This window comes from Prunus avium, chromosome 1 (assembly GCF_965620075.1).
Source record: "Prunus avium chromosome 1, drPruAviu1.hap1.1, whole genome shotgun sequence".
NCBI classification, from domain to species: Eukaryota; Viridiplantae; Streptophyta; class Magnoliopsida; order Rosales; family Rosaceae; genus Prunus; species Prunus avium.
This window is the reverse complement of record NC_142284.1, coordinates 57,371,826-57,397,192: the sequence shown is the minus strand read 5'-3', so window position 1 is coordinate 57,397,192 and position 25,367 is coordinate 57,371,826. Positions and strand designations below refer to the sequence as shown.

General features: G+C 38.7%; 5 protein-coding genes across 5 annotated transcripts; 3 read left to right on the top strand and 2 right to left on the bottom strand.

Moving 5' to 3' along the window:
* Positions 1-5,130, top strand: LOC110764231 (eukaryotic translation initiation factor 3 subunit C). Its single transcript, XM_088253457.1, has 4 exons — positions 1-161; positions 589-659; positions 767-2,554; positions 3,911-5,130. Exons 2-4 carry the CDS (start codon positions 636-638, stop codon positions 4,904-4,906), a joined length of 2,808 nt encoding a protein of 935 aa, XP_088109583.1. The 5' UTR covers positions 1-161; positions 589-635; the 3' UTR covers positions 4,907-5,130.
* A 652-nt stretch (positions 5,131-5,782) lies between these two features.
* Positions 5,783-9,819, top strand: LOC110751885 (Adenine nucleotide alpha hydrolases-like superfamily protein). The gene is made up of 5 exons (XM_088253460.1): positions 5,783-6,244; positions 6,372-6,475; positions 6,601-6,719; positions 7,411-7,504; positions 9,431-9,819. Exons 1-4 carry the CDS (start codon positions 6,034-6,036, stop codon positions 7,493-7,495), a joined length of 519 nt encoding a protein of 172 aa, XP_088109586.1. The 5' UTR covers positions 5,783-6,033; the 3' UTR covers positions 7,496-7,504; positions 9,431-9,819.
* A 2,644-nt stretch (positions 9,820-12,463) lies between these two features.
* Positions 12,464-14,071, top strand: LOC110751997 (Eukaryotic aspartyl protease family protein). Its single transcript, XM_021952571.2, has one exon. It carries the CDS (start codon positions 12,553-12,555, stop codon positions 13,882-13,884), a length of 1,332 nt encoding a protein of 443 aa, XP_021808263.1. The 5' UTR covers positions 12,464-12,552; the 3' UTR covers positions 13,885-14,071.
* A 569-nt stretch (positions 14,072-14,640) lies between these two features.
* Positions 14,641-16,970, bottom strand: LOC110751910 (uncharacterized). Its single transcript, XM_021952453.2, has one exon. It carries the CDS (start codon positions 16,395-16,397, stop codon positions 15,147-15,149), a length of 1,251 nt encoding a protein of 416 aa, XP_021808145.1. The 5' UTR covers positions 16,398-16,970; the 3' UTR covers positions 14,641-15,146.
* Positions 16,971-17,490: 520 nt separating this feature from the next.
* LOC110751909 (putative pectinesterase/pectinesterase inhibitor 20) lies at positions 17,491-19,622 on the bottom strand. Its single transcript, XM_021952451.2, has 2 exons — positions 18,595-19,622; positions 17,491-18,342 (listed from the first exon to the last, which is right to left on the bottom strand). The coding sequence occupies exons 1-2, from the start codon at positions 19,595-19,597 to the stop codon at positions 17,651-17,653; spliced, it is 1,695 nt and encodes a 564-aa protein (XP_021808143.2). The 5' UTR covers positions 19,598-19,622; the 3' UTR covers positions 17,491-17,650.
* Between the last annotated feature and the right edge of the window lie 5,745 nt (positions 19,623-25,367).

Genomic DNA, 25,367 nt, shown 5'->3' with positions numbered 1-25,367 from the left:
CTAAATAAAAGAGGAAACGTTTGAGGATCAGCAGTCAGCCCTAATATTGACTATTTTATCTTCAACAGAGTGTCGAGTCTAAAACCCTAATTTCCTCTCACATCCCATCTGCCATTGAAGCTCTGCTACGAAAGCTTCAACAAGAGCTTCGTTCATCCACCGTAAGTCGTTAACTCCTCTTCAAATACACACTTTTTTTATATGTATATGTTTTAGATCGTTATCTGTTTAGCGAATTGAATCTGAAATCTGTTTATTCAGCGAAAAACGAAGCGAAACATCTGCAATCTTTTTTGTTCTGTAAACGAATTCTGTTAATTTGCTCTCTCTCTCTCTCGATTAGGATTAGTACAAGATTCATATGATTTTGTAAATTTGAAAATATGCCTCAGTTTGATTTACTAACGAACAGGAAGATAAGCTCTAAGCCGAATTTCCTACCTGTTTCGGGGAAAGCAAACAGAAATTTTTGTTCTTCTATATGACCCAAGTTTTTCGAGTTTATGCCGTAAAATTGTGTATTTTTATTTCGGCTTGGTCTGTTAGCTATCTTACAGTAAGATCTTTTTATGTGCCTGCTGAATGCAGATACTTGTGATTTTTCTTGACTTGTTGCGGAATTCTTATACTAGAGAATGTCTTCCCGCTTTTGGACCCAGGTAATATTGTAATGTAATTCGTGTTTCTTCTATTTTTAGAGTGAAATCTTAAACGCACAGTGTTTCTTAATTTCTTGTATTTATTTTTGCTTCTTGTCTTATTTTAGCCTGGAAGCTCCTCAGAGGATGAGGAGAGTGACTATGATGAGGAGGTTGAAAATACAGGTGGTGAGGCTAACACTGAACCAGTTGGAAACCGATACCTTGAGGTTAATCAAAGTGACAGCGATGACCCTGATGATGAAAGGCGTGTCGTTAGATCAGCGAAAGACAAGCGCTTTGATGAATTGTCGGCAACTGTTCACCAAATGAAGAATGCCATGAATATCAATGACTGGGTTAGCTTGCAAGAGAGCTTTGACAAGATAAATAAGCAACTTGAGAAGGTCATGCGTATTACAGAGGCTGTTAAAGTACCCACTCTATACATAAAAGCGCTTGTATTGTTGGAAGACTTTTTGGCCCAGGCTTTGGCAAACAAGGATGCTAAGAAGAAGATGAGTAGTAGCAACGCCAAGGCCTTGAACTCAATGAAACAGAAATTGAAGAAGAACAATAAGCAGTATGAGGAATTGATTAATAAGTATAGGGAGAATCCTGAGCAGAGTGACGAGGAGAAGGAAGCAGAAGAGGATTCAGAAGACGACGGATCAGTTTCTGAAATTGAGGATCCTACTGATATTGTAATGTCAAATAGTGATGATGATGGGGATGAAGAAGAAGATGAAAAGGATGACCAAACTGATGAAGGCTGGGAGAAGAAGATGAGTAAGAAAGACAAGCTCATGGATAGGCAATTCATGAAGGACCCAAGCGAGATCACATGGGATACAGTTAACAAGAAATTTAAAGAGGTTGTGGCTGCTCGGGGAAGGAAGGGAACTGGAAGGTTTGAGCAGGTTGAGCAGCTTACCTTCTTGACAAAGGTTGCTAAGACCCCTGCACAGAAGCTGGAGATATTTTTTAGTGTTGTTTCTGCTCAGTTTGATGTGAATCCTGGTCTCAATGGGCACATGCCAATAAATGTGTGGAAGAAGTGCGTGCAGAATATGCAAGTTATACTTGATATTCTTGTGAAGTATCCTAACATTACAGTGGATGACATGGTGGAACCTGATGAGAATGAATCCCAGAAAGGACCAGATTATGATGGGACAATTAGGGTCTGGGGAAACTTGGTGGCCTTCTTAGAAAGGATAGATACTGAGTTCTTCAAGAGCTTGCAGTGCATTGATCCCCATACTCGTGAGTACATTGAAAGACTCAGGGATGAGCCTATGTTTTTGTGTCTAGCGCAAAATGTTCAAGATTATTTAGAACGAGTGGGTAATTACAAAGCTGCTGCCAAGGTAGCCTTAAGGCGGGTCGAACTCATTTATTATAAGCCACAGGAAGTTTATGATGCCATGAGAAAATTGTCTGAGCAGACTGGAGAGAGCGATAATGGTGAAGAGCCTAAAGTGGCTGAGGAAAGTCGCGGTCCATCTCCATTTATTGTAATTCCCGAGCTGGTTCCTCGAAAACCTACCTTTTCAGAGAGTAGCAGGACAATGATGGATATTTTGGTTTCCCTCATATACAAGTATGGCGATGAGAGGACTAAAGTTCGTGCAATGCTTTGTGATATTTACCACCATGCTCTGCGGAATGAGTTTTGCACTGCCCGTGACTTGCTACTAATGAGTCACCTGCAAGATGTTATTCAGCAGATGGACATTTCGACTCAGATACTTTATAATAGGGCCATGGCACAACTTGGTCTGTGTGCGTTTCGTAGTGGATTAATTACTGAAGGGCATAGTTGCCTTGCTGAACTATATTCAGGCGGAAGAGTAAAAGAGTTGCTTGCACAAGGTGTCTCACAAAGTAGATATCATGAGAAAACTCCAGAACAGGTATGCCAGTGCTTCTGTTATGTTTTTCCAAGTGGTTATTATTATTATTGTTATTATATATATTTTTATATTATATGCTTGTGCGCATATTACTTTCTAGGAAAATGCTTTAGAACCCAAACTCAATTACAGGGAGCACGACCCGTATGATTGTGCGACGAACCCCACGTGAGAGTATTGGGAAAACGTTGGGGGAGATCAGGGTTCTATAGCATCATCCCTACTCTCTATATGATCTGAAGTCACTGTTTTGTCCCTGTAAATACCCAACCAAAATTGCACAAGTAGATTATGTGAAAAGAAATATCCACAAGTTTAGAATTTTAGTTTTTTAGGTATAGTTTGGGTTTTTGCAACAACCAAATAAAGAAGTGATGAAAATGATAGAAGAATCTTGGTATCCCCAAAACTATTATCAATGAATAGCTGATTAATTCTGCATGTTCTATTCTCTGTATTTCTATATGCACCTTGCAATAAGATCTGGGAAGTTGCAACTAGGAGTTTTTCGACCAAGTATGCAACTAGTTGCTTTTCCTGACAAATGTGCTGGTGACACTTACTAATATTACCCAATCATTTAAGTTGTATCCTTTTTGGTGACTATTTATGATGTATTTAACCTCTTAGCATTATTATCGCTCCTTTGGAGGAGTTTTTTACTGAACGTATCTAGCATAATACTCGTGTAAGATGATGTGTTACATTAGGTCTGGTCAGGCTGATTAAATGGTCCAAGGAAAGTTACGATATGTTTTCAAAATAGGACTGAATTAATTTCACCTTTGAACTATATGATGAGCTAATGCATGGAGGTTCTTCATGCTTGCATTGTTCTGCCAAATCGAAGTTTTGAATCTTCCACCCCATTCCACAACCTAGTTATGGCTGACATGGCTGTCATCATTACGATGCAGGTTCTTATAGCTTAATGCGGATATAATGTTTGTGGTCTTAACTAACATTGTACCTTCTTTGGGTTTCCTGACTCTGTGAGTTATAAATTTTATGGTATTTTTGCCTTGTGTGTTATCTGAAATGCCTATGGTGCTGCAATTTTTCAGATTGCAGTGTGGCATCATATTTAAAATTCGTGTGAAACTAACCAATTGAATTTGTTAGAACAAGTCAGTGAAATAGTTCAGTTTAGCAAAACAGTTTGAAAAAACATATGGTTCGCATTCTGAAAAGCTGAAACTAATAATAAAGAACGGTTTTGCCACCATGTTGTAGAAAATGGGGACCTAGAAGAGTAAATTAGTTTCTTTTTGGCAGACTCTACAGTATTCCTGTTTTAAGTGTACTTTGCCTTCATCCCTGTATTTTATTTTATTTTTTTGTTCTTTTTGTTTTCAGGAAAGGCTGGAGAGGAGACGACAAATGCCTTACCATATGCATATAAACCCTGAGCTCCTGGAGGCAGTACATTTGATATGTGCCATGCTGCTGGAAGTGCCTAACATGGCAGCTAACATCCATGATGCAAAGCGCAGACTGATCAGTAAGACATTCAGGAGGTTGCTTGAGGTGAGTGAGAAGCAAACATTCACAGGCCCCCCAGAAAATGTAAGGGACCATGTGATGGCAGCTTCCAGGGCACTTGGCAAAGGTGACTTCCAAAAGGCCTTTGATGTCATCAATTCTCTTGATGTTTGGAAGCTCCTCCCGAACCGTGAGAATGTTCTTGAGATGCTCAAGGCTAAGATCAAGGAAGAAGCTCTGAGGACCTACCTTTTCACCTACTCCTCATCCTATAAGACTCTGAGCTTGGAACAACTCACCAAGTTGTTTGACCTTTCAGAGGCCCAGATTCATAGCATTGTTAGCAAGATGATGGTCAATGAAGAGCTCTTTGCAAGTTGGGACCAGCCAACACGTTGCATCGTTTTCCATGACATTGAGCAGACTAGGTTGCAGGCGCTAGCTTTCCAGTTGACTGAGAAACTGGCAATCCTTGCAGAAAGTAATGAAAGGGCAACAGAAGCAAGGATAGGTGGTGGTGGGTTAGATCTACCTCAAAGGCGTAGAGACAACCAGGACTATGCTACTGGAACAGCTGCTGGGGGTGGTAGATGGCAGGACAACAACCTGTCCTTCAATCAAGGAAGGCAAGGTGGTGGCAGTGGGCGTGCCGGATACAACACTGGAGGCAGATCATTCAACCAAAATGCTGGAGGTGGGTATTCTAGGGACCGAGCAGGTCAGTACCGAGGCTCAGGGCAAAACTCTCGTTATCAAGATGCTGCATATGCCGGATCAGGGAGGACTGGCTATCAGACTGGTTCAGCCGCAAGGGGATCTCAGGATACTTCAACTCGCATGGTCAGTCTACACAGGGGGCTTCGTGCCTAAAAAAGCGTAGTTATTCCCCATTTTGATTAGAGAGCTTCTCTGTTTGGTTTCTGTTGTCAGTTAAATTTTCCCCTCATTAAACCTAGTTTTTTGTTGTTTGAATTTATATTTAGAGGCTTAAGTTTTGGACCTTTAAACGTTGAGAGTTGGGGTTTTGTATGCTAATACTATGCATTATGGCTATGGATGCATGCAAGCTTTTAATTTATTTGTTGTTTCATAAATTACCTGTGATACTAGTCCATGTTTATGGACGTGGATGCTTCATTTTTATGCTTGATCTTCTTGTCTTTCTCTAACTTTATACTTTTAGGTTTTGTGCTTGAACGCAATTTAGAAGCTTTGCTTGTAAGAACACACTACAGGGTTGATGATCACAACTTCTGCAGGAGAGTAAGAGTAATTGTGACTGGTCAATCATAATGTGCATCGCTGCTAATCATTTTTAGGGTTTATCAAATAGCTTTTGTATACGGCCATTGATCGGTGGCAACATATGGAGCCTGAAAGGAAGAAGATGAAATTATTTTTCCCGGGACCTGTGATGTTCACTTCTAATGCCCCTTATGCTTGACTGCAATGGTGTCATTGATCTCGCATGTCGAGCTTCTGCCATGTCGGATCATGGCCGGACGGATGATGATGCCTTTAGGGTTCTCTTTGTTTTTGTTCAACCGCCTATTCTCCACATTTCATAAAGCCTGAGAATTTTCTTGCCTGACTAAAAGCAAACCACTGAAATTGATATCATCCATTTTAAAAAGTGCTTTTATACTGGTCTCTTTTTCTGGAAGGAGACAAAAAGAAAACTTTATGTGCACATATCATACTGTGGTTGACAGAAATGTATTCATCATATACAAAAATACTTACCATCTTCTCCAAGGAACTTCTAATAAATAAAAGCCTGTTGTGTTGTGCATCAAGTTTGAATTCAATACTCTCATCAATATATTGATATTTTATTACTAATTTATTATATAAATATTGATAATTAAAAAATGGTAATGAAAATTTTTCTGTTAACTGAAAATTTTGGTGGGACTCGAAGTCGTATCAGAGTTAGTAGAAGGTGGACATCTCCTTTTAGAGCCATCGCAGGTCAAATTTGAGTTGAAAAACCATTCATGGCTGGGAACCTCGGATGCGTGATCGTGGCCGTTGATGGCAGCGAGGAGAGCATGAACGCCTTGAGCTGGGCCCTCGACAACCTCAAGCTCCGATCCCCTGCCCCCGACTCTACCACCTCCGCAGGCCACTTCGTCGTCCTCCACGTCCAATCTCCGCCGTCCATCGCCGCCGGCCTCAGCCCCCCTGCCATCCCCTTCGGTGGGCCCAGTTAAGTTCCATCCCTTTCCCCCCACAATCACCACCACAATCCACCGTTCGCTTTGACTCAATGAATTCATAGACTTTTTTTGGTGGCCTGAAATTGATGAATTAACTCTCGATAAAATTGGTTTAGGCGATTTGGAGGTGCCTGCGTTCAACGCTGCGATCGAGGCGCACCAGAGGCGAATCACGGAGGCCATAATGGAATACGCTTTGAGGATTTGTTCCGAGAAGAAGGTTAGGGTTTATTCAGGGTTTAAAGCCTGTTGCTTTACTGATAAGACATAAGACCTGATTTAATTGGAGGGTTCAATTTTTCAATTTTTGTTTTGAAAAATATTATCTTGGCCCTTGGGGCGTAGGTGAATGTGAAAACCCAAGTGGTTGTTGGGGATCCGAAGGAGAAAATTGGTGAAGCTGCTGAGAATTTGCACGCTGATTTGCTCGTCATGGGGTCCAGAGCTTTTGGTCCTCTAAAAAGGTAAGTATTTTGTTTCTTTTCAAATTTAATGAAACGACTGAAACTACACATTGGCACCATAATGTTACATAGGAGCCATATAACTAGTCTAGAGCTACTACTTGAACATGGTGGAGCCAAGAGTACTGCTGAAGGAGGGACCTTGAGGTCTTTGAGAACCATAGGCTGTAGGGTTCCAGCTGGGTTATCAAAGGATCATAGAATAAATGTCTGAGTTCTATCTTGAAAGAAGTTGATGAGCTTAAACACTTCTACGAGGTGTATATGCTATGGAAACTATTTCAGCAAGCTTGTGCTTTCATGTTTCTGTGTAATGGACCATCTTTATAGTGTTTAGAGTCCTGTCGGCAACATGTTTTCCTTCTAGAGTTGCTACCTTGGATGCACATGCTCCATCCCTCTGACTGTGTCAGATGGGAGGAGTATGACATGGTGATTGTAGGCTTGAACTTAAGACGATTACTCGTTTACTATTAGAGTCTTTGGTTTCTTCTGTTTTCAATATGGGTCATGTAAACTATTTAGAGATTTATAGCCCAGGAGAAGATACTAAACAGATAGAGTCACTAGACCCACTACATCTGCGTAGACCGTAACTTCAGTTAGTGAGATAAAAGTATGATTCACGTCAATTCTACTCCTTTGGTTTGCTAAAACATGGCAGCATTCACCTTTTGTACTGTGCACACAGGATGTTTTTGGGAAGTGTAAGCAATTATTGCGCTAACCATGTGCAATGTCCAGTCATCATCGTCAAGGGAAAGGTGGCTTCCTGATAAGAAAAGGTATGCATCTCAGTATTCTATGACCAATCTCTAGCAGCATTTTCATCCTCATTTGTTTTCCTTTAGCATTTCTTTCTTCTTCTCTTTTTAAATAAAATACTATTTTTTAATGTTCCATTACTTATAAACTCTTCAAAGCTGTCCATGCTGTGGCAAGATGCTTGCACAGAATGTTTTATCATTGCAATATAATCTTGACCTTTATTCATTATCCATGCACTGTGCGTGAGGGCATGTGGTTGTGCTCTTGAGCTCTTTTGAGTCTCAATTTTCTCTGGAATCTGGTTAGTCTTAAGTTCCCAAGATGTGTATGTACCATCTGATCAGGTTTAAGAACAAGGTCTATCTTTTCTTTCCTTCAAATCAAATGACTTTGATTCAGACTATTGCTTCGACTATTTTATTTAATGGAGAGTCACAACATTTACACTCTGGTAGTAGTACATGCTATCAGATTTAAAATGAATTATACTCTGGTAGGACACAGTATCAGATTTAAAATGAATTATTCCTACATTTTGACTTAAGCACATGGTGAGTTACCGACCCTAGGTTTGTCATCAGTATTCTAATTGGAAGATCCCATGAAGAAGCATATCCATGAAGAGATGGATAGTTTTGAAAAGGTTGACAGACTTATCTAGTTGGGAAGCTGGAAACTGAAATATCATAGATGACTCATATCTCATTTGCCAATTGGTTTCTGAGAGTTTTGTTAGAACCTATGCTCTCTTAGGCTATTAGTCTATCATGGAATGGACTGTTTCCTGTAATTTAAAAGTACATGCAAGTTGCAACGATTATCAACCTAGCTGATTTACTTCAAGATGATCACCCTTGCATCAAGATGGGAGATTGACACCGTAGTAATTAGAGGATAAATGGCACTCTCATGGTGCCTTATTTGTGGCATTGGGCATGCTAAACCTGTAGAATTCAGGGATTCGTGATACATCTTAGAGTAAGTTATGTATGGATGATGAATGAGGAAAGTGAATTGTGTGGAATCTGCTATGGCTGTTTCTTGCTTAGGTTTCCCTGCTGGTGTATGGTTATATTCAGCGTTCAACAAGGTTAAATATAGGTTGGATGGTTTAAGCTATGTTTTATTTGAAAGTCATGATTGCAATCCAAATATATTTAGATGCTTATTTGCTTAAATGAGATGACGCTTGTGTGCATTATGGGTCAGTTATTGGTTCTTAACTACTGTTTGTTACCTGAGGTATTAAGAAGAAAGCTAAAATAAACCTCTGATTTTTATTGGTCATAACAAGTTTTGATAATAAAGAATTAAATAAATTCGATGTGAGGTTGGGTTACTTGATTTGTGGCTGCATTGAACCAAATTTGAATTTGGTTTCTTCCTTTCTCATCTTTTTTCTTCTGTATTCATAAATTCATGACCTATTCAAGACTCGGGTTTTCCATTTATAGGGATGTTCAGGCATTGAATACTTCATACCAGCTGCTAAGAACCTATTGCAGAGTGATAATTATTAAATTGTAGAATCAGGATGTAGTGCAATTTGTTTAAATTGATGAAGTTTCCTTCATCAAATTTGTTTAAATACTTACCAATATTTTTTTTGTACTGTTACATTGTAGTAGTACCAAAGTTATATGTCGTTTTGCGCTCGTTGTGGAACTACAAAGGACTAATGCAGTAATGTTGTATGCTTTTCATAGGCAGAAATCGATGCATATAGGTTGTATTTCACTCTTAGAAGTTCCTATCCCGCTCTTAGAACACGTTTCCCGCCAGAGGTTACTTACCTGATATACAGATTTTTCATTCATTATGAACCATAGTTGTGCTGTTTTTATGCCATACCTCACTTGTTACTTGACATCCTTATTTGTGAAATTATATATGGCTAGTTTTGTTTCGGTGGAACTCATCTATTTTTTTTATCTGTGCTTCAGCTTCAGTTCATCTGTTATCCTGTTGTGCGACTGCTGATCAAGATCAGCTGTTAGTATGGAGTGTTTTCGGGAGGCGAGACCAGTACTGTTCTTATGTTGAGTGTGCTGTTGCAATCTAAGGTCATTTCTCGACCAACTGTCTTTTATTTTCTTTTCACGCCGTGTTAATATTTGGAGGAAATTACAGCAAGATAGTTTTTTTTTGTTTCGTTGAAAGGAAAAAAAAAACTGTGAATATTCAATATTGTATAGAGTAGCAATAAAGTCGAAGTAACAGAGGGTTTGGGGAAGTCCTCGTGTTGCATCCCTTCTTTTTCCGACCAAAAAAAAAAAAGGTTAAAGTAACAGAACTGATGTTTTAAGATATGCTATGGAGTTGCTTTCCTTGAGATGTTATCTACCCTCTCCAGTTTTGTGCTTTCCTTAAGATCTCTGCATTGAGTATTGATGTTGGCAATACTAGAATACGATTTCTTTGAAGTGTTGCAAGCTCGTCAAGAATCTGTGTAGTAACAATACATTGGAGTTTGATGTAAGGAACAATACATTGGAGTTTGATGTAAGGGAAAAAAAAATAAAAGGAAAATGAGCATCTCCAACCGATATGTCAAAAGTACCACATAGGCATTTAACAGCTAGAAATAACATCTCACACACTCCAACCGATGTGTCAAACCTGATGTGGAATGAAGGCTGCAGATTGAGATGTTATTTTTGACATCCCAAAAGCAAGATGTCAAATGAATATTTTATTATTTTTTCTTTTCTATTCTTTTTAATTAAAAATAAATCAACACTAAAATGTAATAAAATAATGATTTAATTTGACATATCGGGTGGAGTGTAAAGCTGTGTAAGATGTCAAATTGCCACATCAGCCATCAAATTTAAATTTGATGTTTGGTATTTGACATCTCCCTTGGAGATGCTCTAAGTCAGACTTATTAGTGTTGGGAAATTGCGAAACGGAACAGGAGAGATTTTTTTCGAATGAATCAGAAATTGCAAAATAGGAGAGACTTGTAATTACGAACTGATGTACGCTTACAAGATTCTGGCTCTTTTTAAGATTAGTATGGTCGGATCCTAAAATCAAGTAATTCTTTTCTTTATATACATTATATGTTTATCTCTTTCATCACGTGCTAAGTTAAGTAATGACAAAGAAAACACGTGGTTGTATACAGCCGGTGACGTGCAAGAAAACTCTCAACCAACCTTGCCCATGCCGTATGAATGTACCCTTTGCATCTTTGCGCCGCAACTAGCGTGGCTCTTTGTAGATTAAATTATTGACAAGGGTCACGAGAGCACCTGTAAACTCAAGATGCCCTACTCTCTTTCCGGTATTTTCAAAGGACATCCAAATCACTATGCATTTAGTTGGAAATTATTGTAACATCTTGGAGGTTGTGGTCCACCAATGCCCTAAATAAGTGTAATGATAGTGGTCTAGCCTCTTGGCAATTTCACGCTTTTATTTTTTGGTTTGGCCTGTAAAGCAATCTTGTCTTGTGTTCTCTCCTTTATGATGGCAATCAATTGAACAGTGAAATCTCGTGAGTATGGTGGGCTCTCTCACTGAGTCATTTTAGTCAGCTTCATTTATCAGCAGTTTTTTACTTTCTTTTTCTATTTTATTTTCGGATTTGTATAGCTTTATGCGAAGATCATACGCCAATCTTCAATGGGCTCTTAATTCAAGCAATTAAGAACAATGATTTCCTCTATCTCAATATCACTTGTTTTAAATATATAAAAAAATCATACACCAATCTTCTTACAACCGATGCAGGATATTGAGCTAGTTTGGGCATATAGAATACTGCGCAAGGCTAAACCATAAGGTGCAAAATTGGAAATTGAAAGTGAAAAAATAAAAATAAAAAAAACTTAGAAGCTCCTATTTTCATTTACGAACTGTTGTGAAATTTTTCAAAGAAGGACTTATGTTTGTGTCAGTAATCTACGTGATTACTTATACAACGGCTGACAGTTGTTCTCGTGCGTGTCTAACTATTTATATAAAGGAGCCTTTTGTTTTATTTTATTTTAAATTTTTTATATTTGGGTAAGTGTGAGAGAGCATTGGTAAGGACAAATTCCTGTTGTCTATTGTTTATTGTCTGCAACTTGCTTATTTAGCATAGTTGATTTGGCAATTTGTTTAAGTAGTTTTAAACAAATTGAAGCTCTCACTGTACTTGGGTTGGGTATCACGTGCCTGTTTCCCCATGTCCTATCTGTACTTGGGTTGGGTCACGTGTCTGTTTGCCCCGTCCTATCTGTTTTTGGTTTGATTCTCTGCTTACAGAGAAGAACTTGAGAGTGTGGACCCGGTCCATGAGGAGAAAGAAAGTCTTCTTTAGCCCCGTGACCGACCGGATCCCTGGATCGGCCCATGAACGGACAAGAAACAAAAGATATCTTGAGGTGCTGTCATCCATCTCCAAAGCCTCCTCCAATCTTGGCTTCTTTAACATTGAATTACGATTACGAATGAGCTGGAACTCACAATGGGATTTAGACAATATCAAGAATTAATTGCCAAAAAATAACTAATATCCCAAGAATTGATTAGTAAAAAAGTTGATCAAAAACTATTCAAATGAATAAGTATGAGACGAGCTGTAAACTCAGACGTTCTAGATTCAAACTTTCACAACTTAGAAAAGATTTGAATTTACATGATATGTACGGTTTTGCATGTAATTGCATTTATTCAGAATTTGCGGTCTTGAATTTACCTTAAAACATTATACATGATGAAAGTAATGACATTCTTTGGACCAATTAGAGCTTGATACTAACTATGTCATTTATCCACATGATACACCCCAACTTGCTCCCTCCTTATTATGAAACGACACATGGTTTTCTTTTTCATCATTTTTGGGTTTATTCTTAGACCTGGTCCCATATCTTAGCTAGTTTTTCACATGCTTCCATCTCCATTGTAAAATATCACAAAACCAACTATTATCCAAGTCTCTCTCATATAGGATATAACCTATAAATTCCCAACTGCCAATAATTCTAAGTGTGCCTACAATAACTTCACTCCACCTATCTAACTTTTTATATATAGGTCTCACTACCTAAGACACACACAAACCAAAGTCATGGACTTGAAGATAACCCCTTTCTTTTTCTTCTTCTTCTTCACTCTTTTAATCTCTATCACCAAAGCCCTTGACCCTTGTGCCTCCCAATCCGACGGCTCACAAGACCTCTCCATCATTCCCACCTACAGCAAATGCTCTCCCTTCAGCCCACCCAAGACAGACTCTTGGGTCACCACAGTCCTCAACATGGCCTCCAAAGACCCAGCAAGGGTCAATTACTTGTCAACCCTAGTGGCCCAAAAAACCACTTCGGCTCCAATCGCTTCGGGCCAGCAGGTCCTCAACATTGCCAACTATGTGGTCCGGCTCAAGCTCGGTACCCCGGGCCAGCTCATGTTCATGGTCCTCGACACTAGCAATGACATTGCTTGGGCCCCGTGTTCCAGGTGCATCGGGTGCCCCTCCACCACCTTCTTGACCAACTCTTCGACCACTTACATGTCGTTGGATTGCTCCGTGCCCGAGTGTGCCCAAGCTAGGGGTCTCTCTTGCCCAGCCATAGGGTCTACTGGAACCAATGGATGTTTCTTTAACCAATCGTACGGTGGAGATTCATCATTTTCTGCCATCCTTGTACAAGATGCTTTGAGATTAGGCAATGATGTTATTCCAAAATACTCTTTTGGCTGCATCAATTCCATCTCGGGTGGGTCTGTTCCGTCCCAAGGGTTATTGGGCTTGGGTCGTGGATCCATGTCACTACTCTCACAATCCGGGTCACTCTACTCGGGCGTGTTTTCATATTGTTTACCGAGTTTCAAATCCTACTACTTTTCTGGGTCACTCAAACTTGGCCCAGCAGGCCAACCCAAATCAATCCGAACCACCCCACTTCTAAGAAACCCACGCCGGCCCTCATTGTATTACGTCAACCTCACTGGAATCACCGTGGGCCGGGTTCCCGTACCCATTGCCCCGGAGCTCCTAGCATTCAATCCGAACACAGGAGCTGGAACCATAATAGACTCGGGTACGGTCATAACCCGATTCGTGCAACCCGTTTACACTGCACTGCGGGACGAATTTAGAAAGCAAGTGAAGGGTACATTTTCGTCATTGGGGGCCTTCGACACCTGTTTTGCTGCAACCAATGAAGCTGTGGCCCCAACCATCACGTTGCAATTCACAGGCTTGAAGTTGACATTGCCTTTGGAGAACAGCTTGATTCACAGCAGCTCAGGGTCAGTGGCTTGCTTGGCAATGGCTGCTGCGCCTAATAATGTGAACTCAGTGCTGAACGTGATAGCCAACTTGCAGCAGCAGAACCTCAGGATTTTGTTTGATGTTGCCAACTCTGTTGTGGGCATAGCCCGTGAGAATTGTAATTAACTAGGTTTTTTTAGGCCTTTTTGGTGTGTCTTGTCGCTTTGTGCTGTGTTTAAATTGTCGCATTGATGCAAAAAATAGGTGGTGTGACTTGTGACAAATAAGAAAAGCAGGATAAGGCCTGCTGGTGTACGATGTTAATAATTACTATGTGGTAATTTTGGGAAGAAAAATTGGAGCTTTTGGTTTTGATTGTGACTGCTTGAACTTTGATAAGGTTTTATTTTGTATGGATGAATGTTCACAAACCAAGCTACTAGCTAGAGTCATGCCAAGGAATGGAAAAATTATTGGGTACTAAACTACATATGGGCCAAGGCATAGGCAATCTTTGAAACGAGTAATTGGACATTCACACATAACGATACAATTGTCATATTTATTTGTGGATTCTAAATGTGCTCTAGAATCTACACGTGAAGAAACCTGTAAATTTTTAAATTTTAATTTGGCAACTGTCGTTTATGAGATTTGAATTCAAAGTCTTCTCAAATTAAATGAAATATACATCGAGTGGAAGAGATTCAAACATAGTACATTCAGATATCTCAATAAAAGTGACACTTAGCCCGGCTAAAGCCATTATTCATAACAAAATTTCCCTCTAGCTATCCTTGAGATGGTGGGATCCCCATAGCCAATAAATTCTTTCAACACCTGATCATCAAATTGAAAGTAGAGCATTTGAATCCACACAAGATATAACATCTAAATAATAAACTTAATAATCATTTTCATATAATTCATAGTATATATATATACTATAAAGAAGCTTAATAGATGCCTCGCATATATTGAGAAGATTTTGAAATTTCTCACTAGCATGTAACCATGATCCCAATTCTGAATCTTGATCCACATTGATATACAAGTACAAGATTAAATGAAAGAATTAGCAACAACACACTCTATATATGTATCTCTGTTTCTTTTTGGTTTGTTTAATAGGAGAACACCCTTCCAACTCTCAGTTGAAACAATCCCTCATGTTACAAAAGCATCGTGGTCTTCGTCCTCGTCATAATTCTGCAGAAAGCTTCTTCTTCTTCTTCTTCAGGACGACGAATCATATATATAAACTCCAGGTCCATACATAAAACTAGTACACACCAACACAACAGACGCATAAGAAAAATAATAAAAACAAAAAACAAAACAAAGATTTTACTTGCTTTCTATATCATTACCCCTCTCTCTCTCTCTCTCTCTCTCTCTCTCTCTCTCTAGCTCTCTCTCTCTCCGGCTCAAAACTTATTTTTTTCTGTCTAACCCCACCATTGATGCACCGCAACACCTTCGTCCCGAAGCTGTCCGTACAAAGCCAAGCACTGCCAGTAAGCCCTGCGACTCCTCACATAGTTAGTATTACTATTACTATTATTATCACCCTTCTTCCCATTTTGCCCCTGTGGCTTGCACTCCAAGAAAAGCTCATCCACCAAGTTGATCGCTTTGGTGTTCATCATCTCCTCCACCACCTCTGCCTCGGCCTTCATCACCACGTACTCCTCCTCCTTCACGTTCTTCTTCAGCCACTCCGACATCCCGGTCTGAACCACCTCCTTCCCGGAGCTCTCCTCCGTCACCGTCTCGATCTTGTACATCTCAAAGTTCTTGTTCCGGGTCGGGTAGTTCTTCGCGAACCAGCTCGTCCCGCTCCCGCCTTCCTTCTCCGGCAACCCTACGTCTATGAACACCCTTCGAGGGTAGCTCTCAAGAGAGTCACCCATCAAATCCGGGAGATACCTTGTTCGCTTCAAGTACCTTCTCGATTTCAAGGACGAGGCTCTTGGGGGTTCGAGAAGCACGTCTTCTAGATTCTTCAAGGCTTCCTTCTTTGCCTCCTCGGCAAAGAGCCGTCTCCGGGTGGGAGAAGTCGTTTCGGATGCCTTTCCGGTCTTCCTCATGGCCAAAACGGTCAAGTCGAACCGTCTCAAGTATACCATCTTGTAATTCTCAGGCTTCTTGAAGCCACTGGCGGGGTTGTCGCTAAGCTGAAGCGCGACGATCCCGCCAACTTTAAGGGTCCTTTCGAGGAATTTAGAGGCGGTGGGGAAGGAAGAGACGAAGGCGAAGTCAATTGAGTTGTCGGGGATTGAGCTTTGTTTTTCAGCGTCGATGAGCTCCGTCTCATTAACGTCGAGGATCTCTGATCTCTTGACAGCCTCTTCGTCTTGGTGGCCGCTCACGAAGACAGCCTTACGCGTGCCTCTCTTGAACAGGCCTTCGTTGGCCAAGTCGCGGAAGATCAAAGGCAGGAGCCCGATATTAACGGGGCTCATGACGTCAGAGGTAGTTATTTCGGGAGAAGAAGTGGTTGCGGTTGAAAGGAGGGAATTCAACCACGGCAGCGAGACTATGCAGAGAGCCAGAATCAAAGAACGGCTAAGAAGCATCAATGCTCTAGAGTCTGGGATCCGAATAACCAAGTACTTGGCATCTGGGTACAACCCGATCGACGCAGCGTGCTTCGGGTGGCGCTTGGTGCGGAAACCTTGGACCAAGTTGATGGCCATTGTCGCAAAATTTGAGAATTTCTAAGTAGTTAATACGAAAGATTATATTTTGATGACAAAAGAGAGAAGAAATTTAATTTTTTTGGTAGGGCAGAGAGGGAGAGGGAGAAATAGCGCGGAGAGGCAAAATACTTAGCGGGTGCAAAATCGGGCGGCGGTGTGGTTCCCACCCACGAGGGCCACGCGGCTGCTTTGTATTCTAGACCATAACAACATCAGCTGCCTCATCCTCTGCACCTCCATTTCTCTTTAATTTTTCCCAGATCAGTGGTGGATGTGATTCTTCGCTTACTTGCCCATCCTCGTCATAATTTATACATTTAAATTAGCGAGACATTGCGAAAACCACACCACACTGATCAGAGATTCATGGAAGGAGGACTGCAGAGGGAGGTGTTTGTGTTTTTTTTTTTTTTTGGGTTTTTTGTTTTTTTTTTTGGAGGGTGAAGAGGGAGAAGAATTGGGGATGGGGTGCTGGAGGAAGATGGCTAGGGAGGGAAGAAGAATATAAGGGACACGTTACAGATAGATGTTGAAAGAGAGAGAGCGAAGCGAGAGGTCTCAAAAGATGGATGGAGCTAAAGTTTGTTTGGTGGAGAAAAAAATGGTTCGGTGGCACGAGAAATGAGTTTGGCCATTGATTTTATGTTTCATGCATGTTTATATGTCATTGCATGGAGTGTAATTTCCCCTATGAAAGCGCTCATAAGGGTTTGTTTGTTGTAACATACATAGCGACTTTGGGTTGGTATTGCTTCACTTTAGCTAAAACTCATTTAAATTTCTAATTAAGATTCTTATTAAACATGTTTGTTGTATGGCTTCTGAGGTGTCTTCTATACCAAACATGCTTTATTTTGAAGGACACAACAAGAAGTTGGTGGGGATTTTGGCTCTCAAAATATTTAATGCCTTTACCTATAGCCAGAGTTTTATTCTTTTCTTTTTATATATACAAATGATAATCTAAATTCATCTAATTAACACCGTTTTGGAGGCGAGGGGATTCGAATTTGGGTGCAAAGGGGGTAGGCGGGCTCACTACATCCTGACCAACTGGTCTAACCCGCGTATGCAAAAGAGTTTTATTCTAATTATGAAGAAATCATACACATGTTCCAATTTGAAGAAATAAATATTGCTTTCCACAGTTTACAAAAAAACCTGAGTTACAGAAGCTGGAAGCTTTGATGCTTCTTAAACAAAAGACATTAAAAAAAACAAACACAGCCATAAATTTAACATTAAGTGGTTCAAATTAAGCCACCAGTGTAAGGCACACCAGTTTGAGGCACCCAATTATCCCCCAGCAAGAAGTTGGAAACTGTGAAATTAGCAGCATCAATTGAATTGATCACATGGTAACCAGGCCATGTAACCCTATTGGCAGTGCTGGATCCAGGACCTGTGTTATTGTACTCAGCATAATACAATGTGCTCAGTGCAAAATCACCACTCCAACCATGCCAACCTGCAGGATCTATAAAACTATCCATGAAAGTTTGCATGTAAACTGTTCTTGAATATTCCTTCCATGGCCTTCCAAGATAGGTCTTGACAGTGAAGTTACTTGAGGCCAAATCGGCTGCTGGTTTAATGGTGCAGTTGTGAATTGAGGTCCCTGTGTTCTGGTTCGGGTCAGTTCGACCTTGAGCAGTGATGGGATTGAATTGCCCTTTGTTAGGCTGACGAGGATATATGTTGCAGTTTTGGAAAACAACAGCAGCATTACCAAATATGAAATCAACTGTTCCATAGATATCACATTCCCTGTAGAACTGTCTGAGAGAATGCGTGTATAAGGTGTCTTGGTAGCCTTCAAAGCTGCAGCTATAGAAAACTGACAAATCTGCCCCGCTTCGGAGTGCAACTGCCTGCCCTTTGCTTGGTCCAGCCGTGTTACGAACAGTAATGTTCACTGCCATAAACCCTTCTGCCACCACAGCTGCAATATTGATCATGAAGTTAATTAGCTTATTAATCATCAATAAAATATTTGCAATTGTAAACATTTAGTTTTTTTTTTAAAGTCTAAGATAATCTAATATGTTATGTTGTCATACTATAAATTGGAAACCATTATTAACAGACTTTGTAATAAAATCAAACCACTAATGTTTTTTGAATTAATTATGTCTGAATGTGCGGTTCTGAAAATGACGTTTGCAATTTAGTATGAATGTTTGAATTAACTCACCTAAAGTAGCAGAGTTGAAAGTTGTCGAGCCATCTCCTACACTGTTGTTTCCTGTGATGATTGTCTGGTTGATGCCGTCTCCGATGAACAACAGATACTTCTTTTTCGATATAATTGACACATACTCTTGATATACACCGGCAGTGATATATATCAAAAAGTAGCCATCACTAGCAACAGAGTTATTTGGTGCGATGGCGATGGCCTCATTGATGGTAGTGAAGTTTCCACTTCCATCTTGACACACAACCACAATGTCCTTCACCAAAACCTCTTCATCTCCTACCTGAAGAAGCCTTCTTCTCCGATGATTGATAGCAGCGTCATAAATTGCGCGAGCGTGGCTTGACATCTTCAGGTTCAACCGTCCCTTTCCGAACCTGAATTGCCTCTTGGGTCGCTTTGGCACCCCACTTTTGTCCTTAGGCACCCAACCCTTGGTGAACAGAGACAAAGAGACACTGTACAACTTTGTGTTGTTAGAAATTGGAACCGACAGATCACTGATGGCACTTCCAGCTGAAGATGGCAGAGATTCAATCCCATCAGAACAAGTTTGGTGGTTGGTTAAAATGGCACTAAGCAAGGTTTGGGAATCATCAGCAGCCAAGCTAGAAAGAACACCACTTGTCTTGTTGACAGTTTGGAGGGAGCTTGATAAGAAATCTATGTTTGACAATGCAAGCAGCTTGCAATCCTCAAGTGCTTGGATTGCTGGCTGTGGCAAAGCTGAGCTAGTTTGAAGATACTTTTCAATTGAATCAAAGAGCTTATGGGATTGGGAAAGTGCATGCTGGACTGAAAACCTACCAAAGTCATAGACATTGGCATTTTTGTGGGGAAGAACAGATATGCAATAAGAAGGGTGTGGGGTGGATTTGCAGATTGTTTCTGGTGGGAGAGGAGTGTTTAGAGGGACATCAGCTAAAGACGGAGAGCTAAGGAGATTGAAAATAATGAGAAATGATGAAAATGCTACAAGAGAAAAGAGCTTAGAAGCCATTGCTATAATTAATGGAGAAGGGAGAGCTTTTGAGGAATGTGAAATAGGGTCACGGGGATTGTATCTATATATAGAAAGTGATCAAGCCAATTTGACTATTTGTTTTTTGTTTTTTGGTTTTTTTGGTTATATTTGACTATTGTTTTAGAGAATATAAAGTTGGTATTGAATTTCATAAAGTAAACGTGCACAACTTTATCCAAAGGAAAATGCCGTTTAGAATTGAGATTGATGCTATTAATTTCTTGAAAAGGAAGAGTGAGGGCTATAGCAGCTGTCACGCATATGTCAACCAATATAGAACGATCCAATTAAACGTGATTTTATATAATACTCCTTGCCTCCTTCATTGTGCGGAGATACTTACAAAAAAATAAAAAAAAACTTCTACACACATATCACCCTGCTATTGGCAGAAATGTTGCTCCTACTTATATGGTAAAAAGGGAAGTATACCAACAGGAGTTGGTCCAAGTGGAAGGGGCTTGGATCCTTTAAACAAGAGGTCCTGGGTTCGATCCCAGGCGCTTGCGAATAGAGCAGACTTTGTTGGGAGAGGTCCCCGCTTTGCGCCCGACAGTACCTCGAGGGTTAGTCCTCGCAATCGCGCGGGGGATACCTTGGTTTTCACCAAAAAAAAAAAAGGGAAGTATTTTTCTATTATCCTTTTAATAATGCAAGCTAAACTACCCTTTTAGATCATATATTCATCACGAGACTCACTATTGAGTGACAAAACAATCCAATTAGAAAATGATTATGTGTTCAAATTTAATAACAAGTAATTATTTCTTAATCACATGTTATATTTAACTAGCAAAAACAATCTCACGTAAGTTTTCCTAAACAAACAAAATTAATTTTTACGAGATGAATTAGTATGTCCTCGATTGATTTCGTTTTTGTCTTCCCACTGTCGTATCATATGTCATTTGTCAACGTGGGGGTTGGTAATGTTCGCCTACTGGAATATTGGTCATCATGTACATGTCCAAAACCTATGAACATAAGAATATATAAATAATATTCTTTTATTTTTGGTTGAAGACAAATATATATATATATATATATATATATATATATATATTCAATAATATTTTTGTTGGTTATATGGCAGGGACTTTCTACCCTATATATTATTTAATTTGCTTAATATTCCAGAGGTTAGAGTGGCCGAATTTGAAACCCAAAAAGAAAAAGATATGGAATTGATTAGGTGAAGATCTATATGGGTTCAATTCTCTGCATAATAAGTTTCAGAGAGATAACGCGTTAGGCATAGGCATGCATATAGTCAACGTACACGACCTACATGATGTACGAGCACCACAAGACATCAGACCCAATATTTGCAAGTTGACGAAAATTCAGCCTTCATATAATTAACAGCCAAATATAAATATTGAATTAATGATATATCTTTCTGCACCTACCAAACGCAAATATTTTATGATAAATAAATACGCATTAGATCTGAGAGGCTTAACCAAACGACCGGCCTTACCCCGTAAAGCCTATCATCAGTTATTACTTGCTGTGTTATATACAAGCCCACTCTAATTTGACTGAAAACCAAAGCCAGAAGAATTAAGCATGTGATTTTCTCATATTATTAGTTAACTAAATCGAGTTTAACAACTTGGGTTTGCAAAATAAAAGGTCAGAACTCAAAATTCAGAAAAAATATGTACATATATATATGTATATATTTCCACTTGATGTTCTATACTGATCACAGCTAGCTACTAGTGCTTGTCACGAGCACATATGAATCTTGATTAATGATTTAAATGTCAAATTGAAGTAAATTAGATTTAAGAAATCTATAAGCGCGTGCATATGATAACCTAATGAACAAAGTCAACCCAGAAATTGATAAGTTTGGACTGATCAACTTATAAGAAAGAAAAAAAAAAAACTTTGGACCAAATTAATGTAAATTAGTTGAGCATGATGAGTAGTGGCGTGAGTGCATGTGATTAAGTTTCGTAAGGGTTAATTGATAATGTGGTTAGTTTAGATGTATTGAATTAATGATCATGTAATGAACCTAGTGGTTGATAATTCATTATGAAGATTATATAAAAGTCATATAGGGGATGACATGTTGGACATATCAAACCGGCCAAATTAAACCAATTTGACCGGTTTGGTTCAGTTTTAATACAAAAAAAGTGTGACTTTGAGGAAAACTGAACATAGGATACCTCGAGTACACGAGTAAATATTTTTAACCACTTGAACTATGACAATTCTTTGCTATGAGTTTTCATATCCAGTAGCCACATACGAGCCAATATAATGGATTTTGGCTTTATTAAGCGGTTTTTCTTGGTGGCTAATGTGTATGAAGCAAGTAAGAATGTTTTAATCTGACAAAAAAATTAAAACAAAAGAAAAACGGTTTCATTAATATGACTTCGTCAATTTATCAAAATTCAAACGGTTCCGTGTATGTAATCTTTGCATGACCAAGTCAAAGGGTCAGCAAAGCTCCAAATATACATTTTTTTTGTACATTTGGCTAACTTTTTTAGCACACATTGACTCCAAAGTTTTCAATCGATAGGAGCTCTTCTGGTTTGACTTTGCTTGATTAGGTTACGTACTCATCATTTATATAATCTCTCTGACTCATGCATAGTTCATCAATTTCTTAGTCTACTTGGTTAATAATTCGTGACAAGTGGAATTAAATATTAAGAGATCAAAAGTCTTTCCTTTCTGAAGCACATGAAAATCCAAATGAGCTTGAGGCAGCTGTACTTAATTGCTTCTCTGACCTTTTCGCATGCAACCCAACTTGCTCAAAAAGAGACTTATTCACATGCTTATTGGGGGGCTTTGAGTTTCAGTCAAATTACTGGGTTGGTTTGTAAGTTACTATAGCTTTGAGTTTCAGTCAAATTAGGGTATTGGGTTTATACGTTGTATATATGCGTACACAGGAACTGTTATTGGCACTCCTAGCTAGTATAAGAGACACATCGGCAATAATAGCTTTGTATCTATGTACATAGGGAACTGTCATTATACATTTCTCCCTTGTATAAATATAAGAGAGAAAATTACACTTCAAATAGTGCATGATGACTCTTTTAGAATGTCAGTAATAACTAACATGCCGGTTACTTTATATTATTTGTTGGATTTTTGATGGTATCTATTTTTCTCTTATATATATATGGTATTCGTACTACGCGCTTAATCCTAATTAATAATGCACAAATACCACTAATGCACGACCAATATGTGGTTAATTATCATATTATATATTTCCATGTGGTAGCTAGGTTTAATAATTAAATATTTATATTGGCTAAATGCTCATTTTGGTGACACCACCTCTCACATTAATCAAAGAAATTAACAACTTCGCAATTAATGTGCATGTTATATGGTTAATTTTCTTCACCTTTACATGTATTTCGGGGATGCATGTGTGTCTTCTTGTGCCTCAACACCTATCAAATGATGACCTTCGCCTAATTGTCGTTTAAAAGTTCGTAAACCAAAAACATCCATGAAATGAAGGGTTTACATAATCTAGAATGTTGATTATATTATATGCACCTAACACGTTTAAAAAGCTTAAACTTATTTCCTATCTATCTAAGTACATTGGATCTAATTGACATTGAGGAATGTTAACTATATTACATTGCATCACACCCTCTTGCAGTTTAGTGGTATTTCTCTCTCTTCACATTATTAGAAGAGATTCCAAGTTTCAATCTCCTCTCTCCCTATTAATAATAAAAAATATATATCTTCTACAGAGTCGTAGGTCATTTTAATTTCGATTCAATAGAAATTCTCTTTTTCAATATCTCACTTTTAAATCTCTAGATAATTAGACAAAATAGGGAGAATTAAGCTTGGTACTAGACATATAACAAAATTATTAAAATGATTGAACATATAAGAATATATGGTTGTAAGTCCATAAATTTACACATTTATGTACTCCTTATACTTAGTTTTTGTAGGAGAATTTGATTTAAAAAGGACTTATTACTTTATTTTCTCAATTTTCAGCTTTCAGAGCAAGTAATTTGTTTTCAATGGAAATACAACTTTTTGGTGGAGTTTTAGTACAAGACTAGTTGGAGATAAAAGCTAAGATCTTGAAGATAATTGTGGAATTTTTCTAGAATTTTCGGAGCAGCCAATGAGAGTAATCTTTGAAGTTAAGTCAGCATAAGATGCAATATTGTCAAAATTGGGCTGCTGTGGAAGAATGATTATTTGAAAACTTTCCTGATTTTTTCTCAAGGCGTGCGATATATGGCTAGAAAGATAAGACAAAGATCTACAATTTACATATTTTTCCCGAATTTTATTGGACGAGGAACAACCCCAAACGTGCATGCAAAGTAATTGATGTGTTATCCCAGTCCAAGTAGGTAGAGGAGTCAATTACTTACCCATTTTGGATTTATGTTTTAATTAGGTTTTTCTTTATTTTTGGGCTGCTGTAAATGCCCAGCTAGGGTAGGAATAGACGTGTGGTGTTTTATTTAAGCATAGAAACAACTCCTTTGGGGTCACCAAAAGACTAGGAGAAATTGGAGACGCTGGAAGAGTACCGCAATTGGCTAAGTTTTATTGTTTCTTCCTTATGTTTTTGTTTATGTCGAATTCTATAATTATGTGTAACTAATTTTCTTAGGGCATGATGTAGCCCTAGTATGATAATCTAGTTTTCTTATTTTACCTATCTATTGATTGCCATTTGATGTTGAATTCTTAATTACTGTGCTTAATAACTTGGTTGAGTATCTTGATGCTTGATCACCATCTAGACTTTTAATTGAGTTAATTGGATGCAAATTAGAGTGAATACCATACTTAATTTGAGGCTTGCTTCTTGTGATTAGGATTCGTAATTCGTCTAGGGTAAATACCATACTCCTAGGGTTTACATGCTTGTTGGAGGTTTTCACTGATCTTAATGAGTTTCTATGTGTTGATATTTGACCTGAATACCATAGGCGAATTGCACGTAGGAATATACGAGTTAGCCTAAATATCATAGGTAATTCATGAAAAAGGAAAACTAAGCGGTGACATCAAATGGTTAGTTAATAGGTAGGTGAATAAGAGAACTAGATTGGATTACTAGTGGTGAATTCATTGTCCTAGTGCTTTTATCAATTTGAATTTCTCATCATGTGTTTCATGACTTTCTACTTGTTTTGTCTTTTAATTTCGTTGGTAATTAAATCATTCTTTCACAAACCCCTTTTGTGTTTACGTGACTATGCTACGTGTTAATTTCTTGTTTATATAATTAGAGTAGTTAAAGTATTTTGTGAAGTAAATCAGGTTAGACTAATTGGAAGTTGAACTCAATCCTCGTGGGAATGACCTCGTATTTGCCATACTATATTACGATTGACCTTGTGCACTTGCGAGTATAATTTGTGTATAGACTAATCTTTATAATCTCCATTTTTCAGGTTGTCTAAAATTCACCACAAAAATGTCAATAGGGTAGGAATACAAGTATCATTAATAAACAACATTTTTCAAGTGGATCATCCGACACTACTTAACATCTACGTGACAGCTACTAACTTTCTCTCTTTCCTCAATTATCTAGTCAAGAAGCAATCAAATAGGCCTACCCACCAAAAAAAAAAGAAGAAGAGAGGAGCACCAATCTGAAGAGCTAACATTGAGCTTTGGATAAAGTCATGCACTTCCAAATACAATAATAATATAATATTATCAAAAATTACTCCATCTTTACTATATATATAGATGT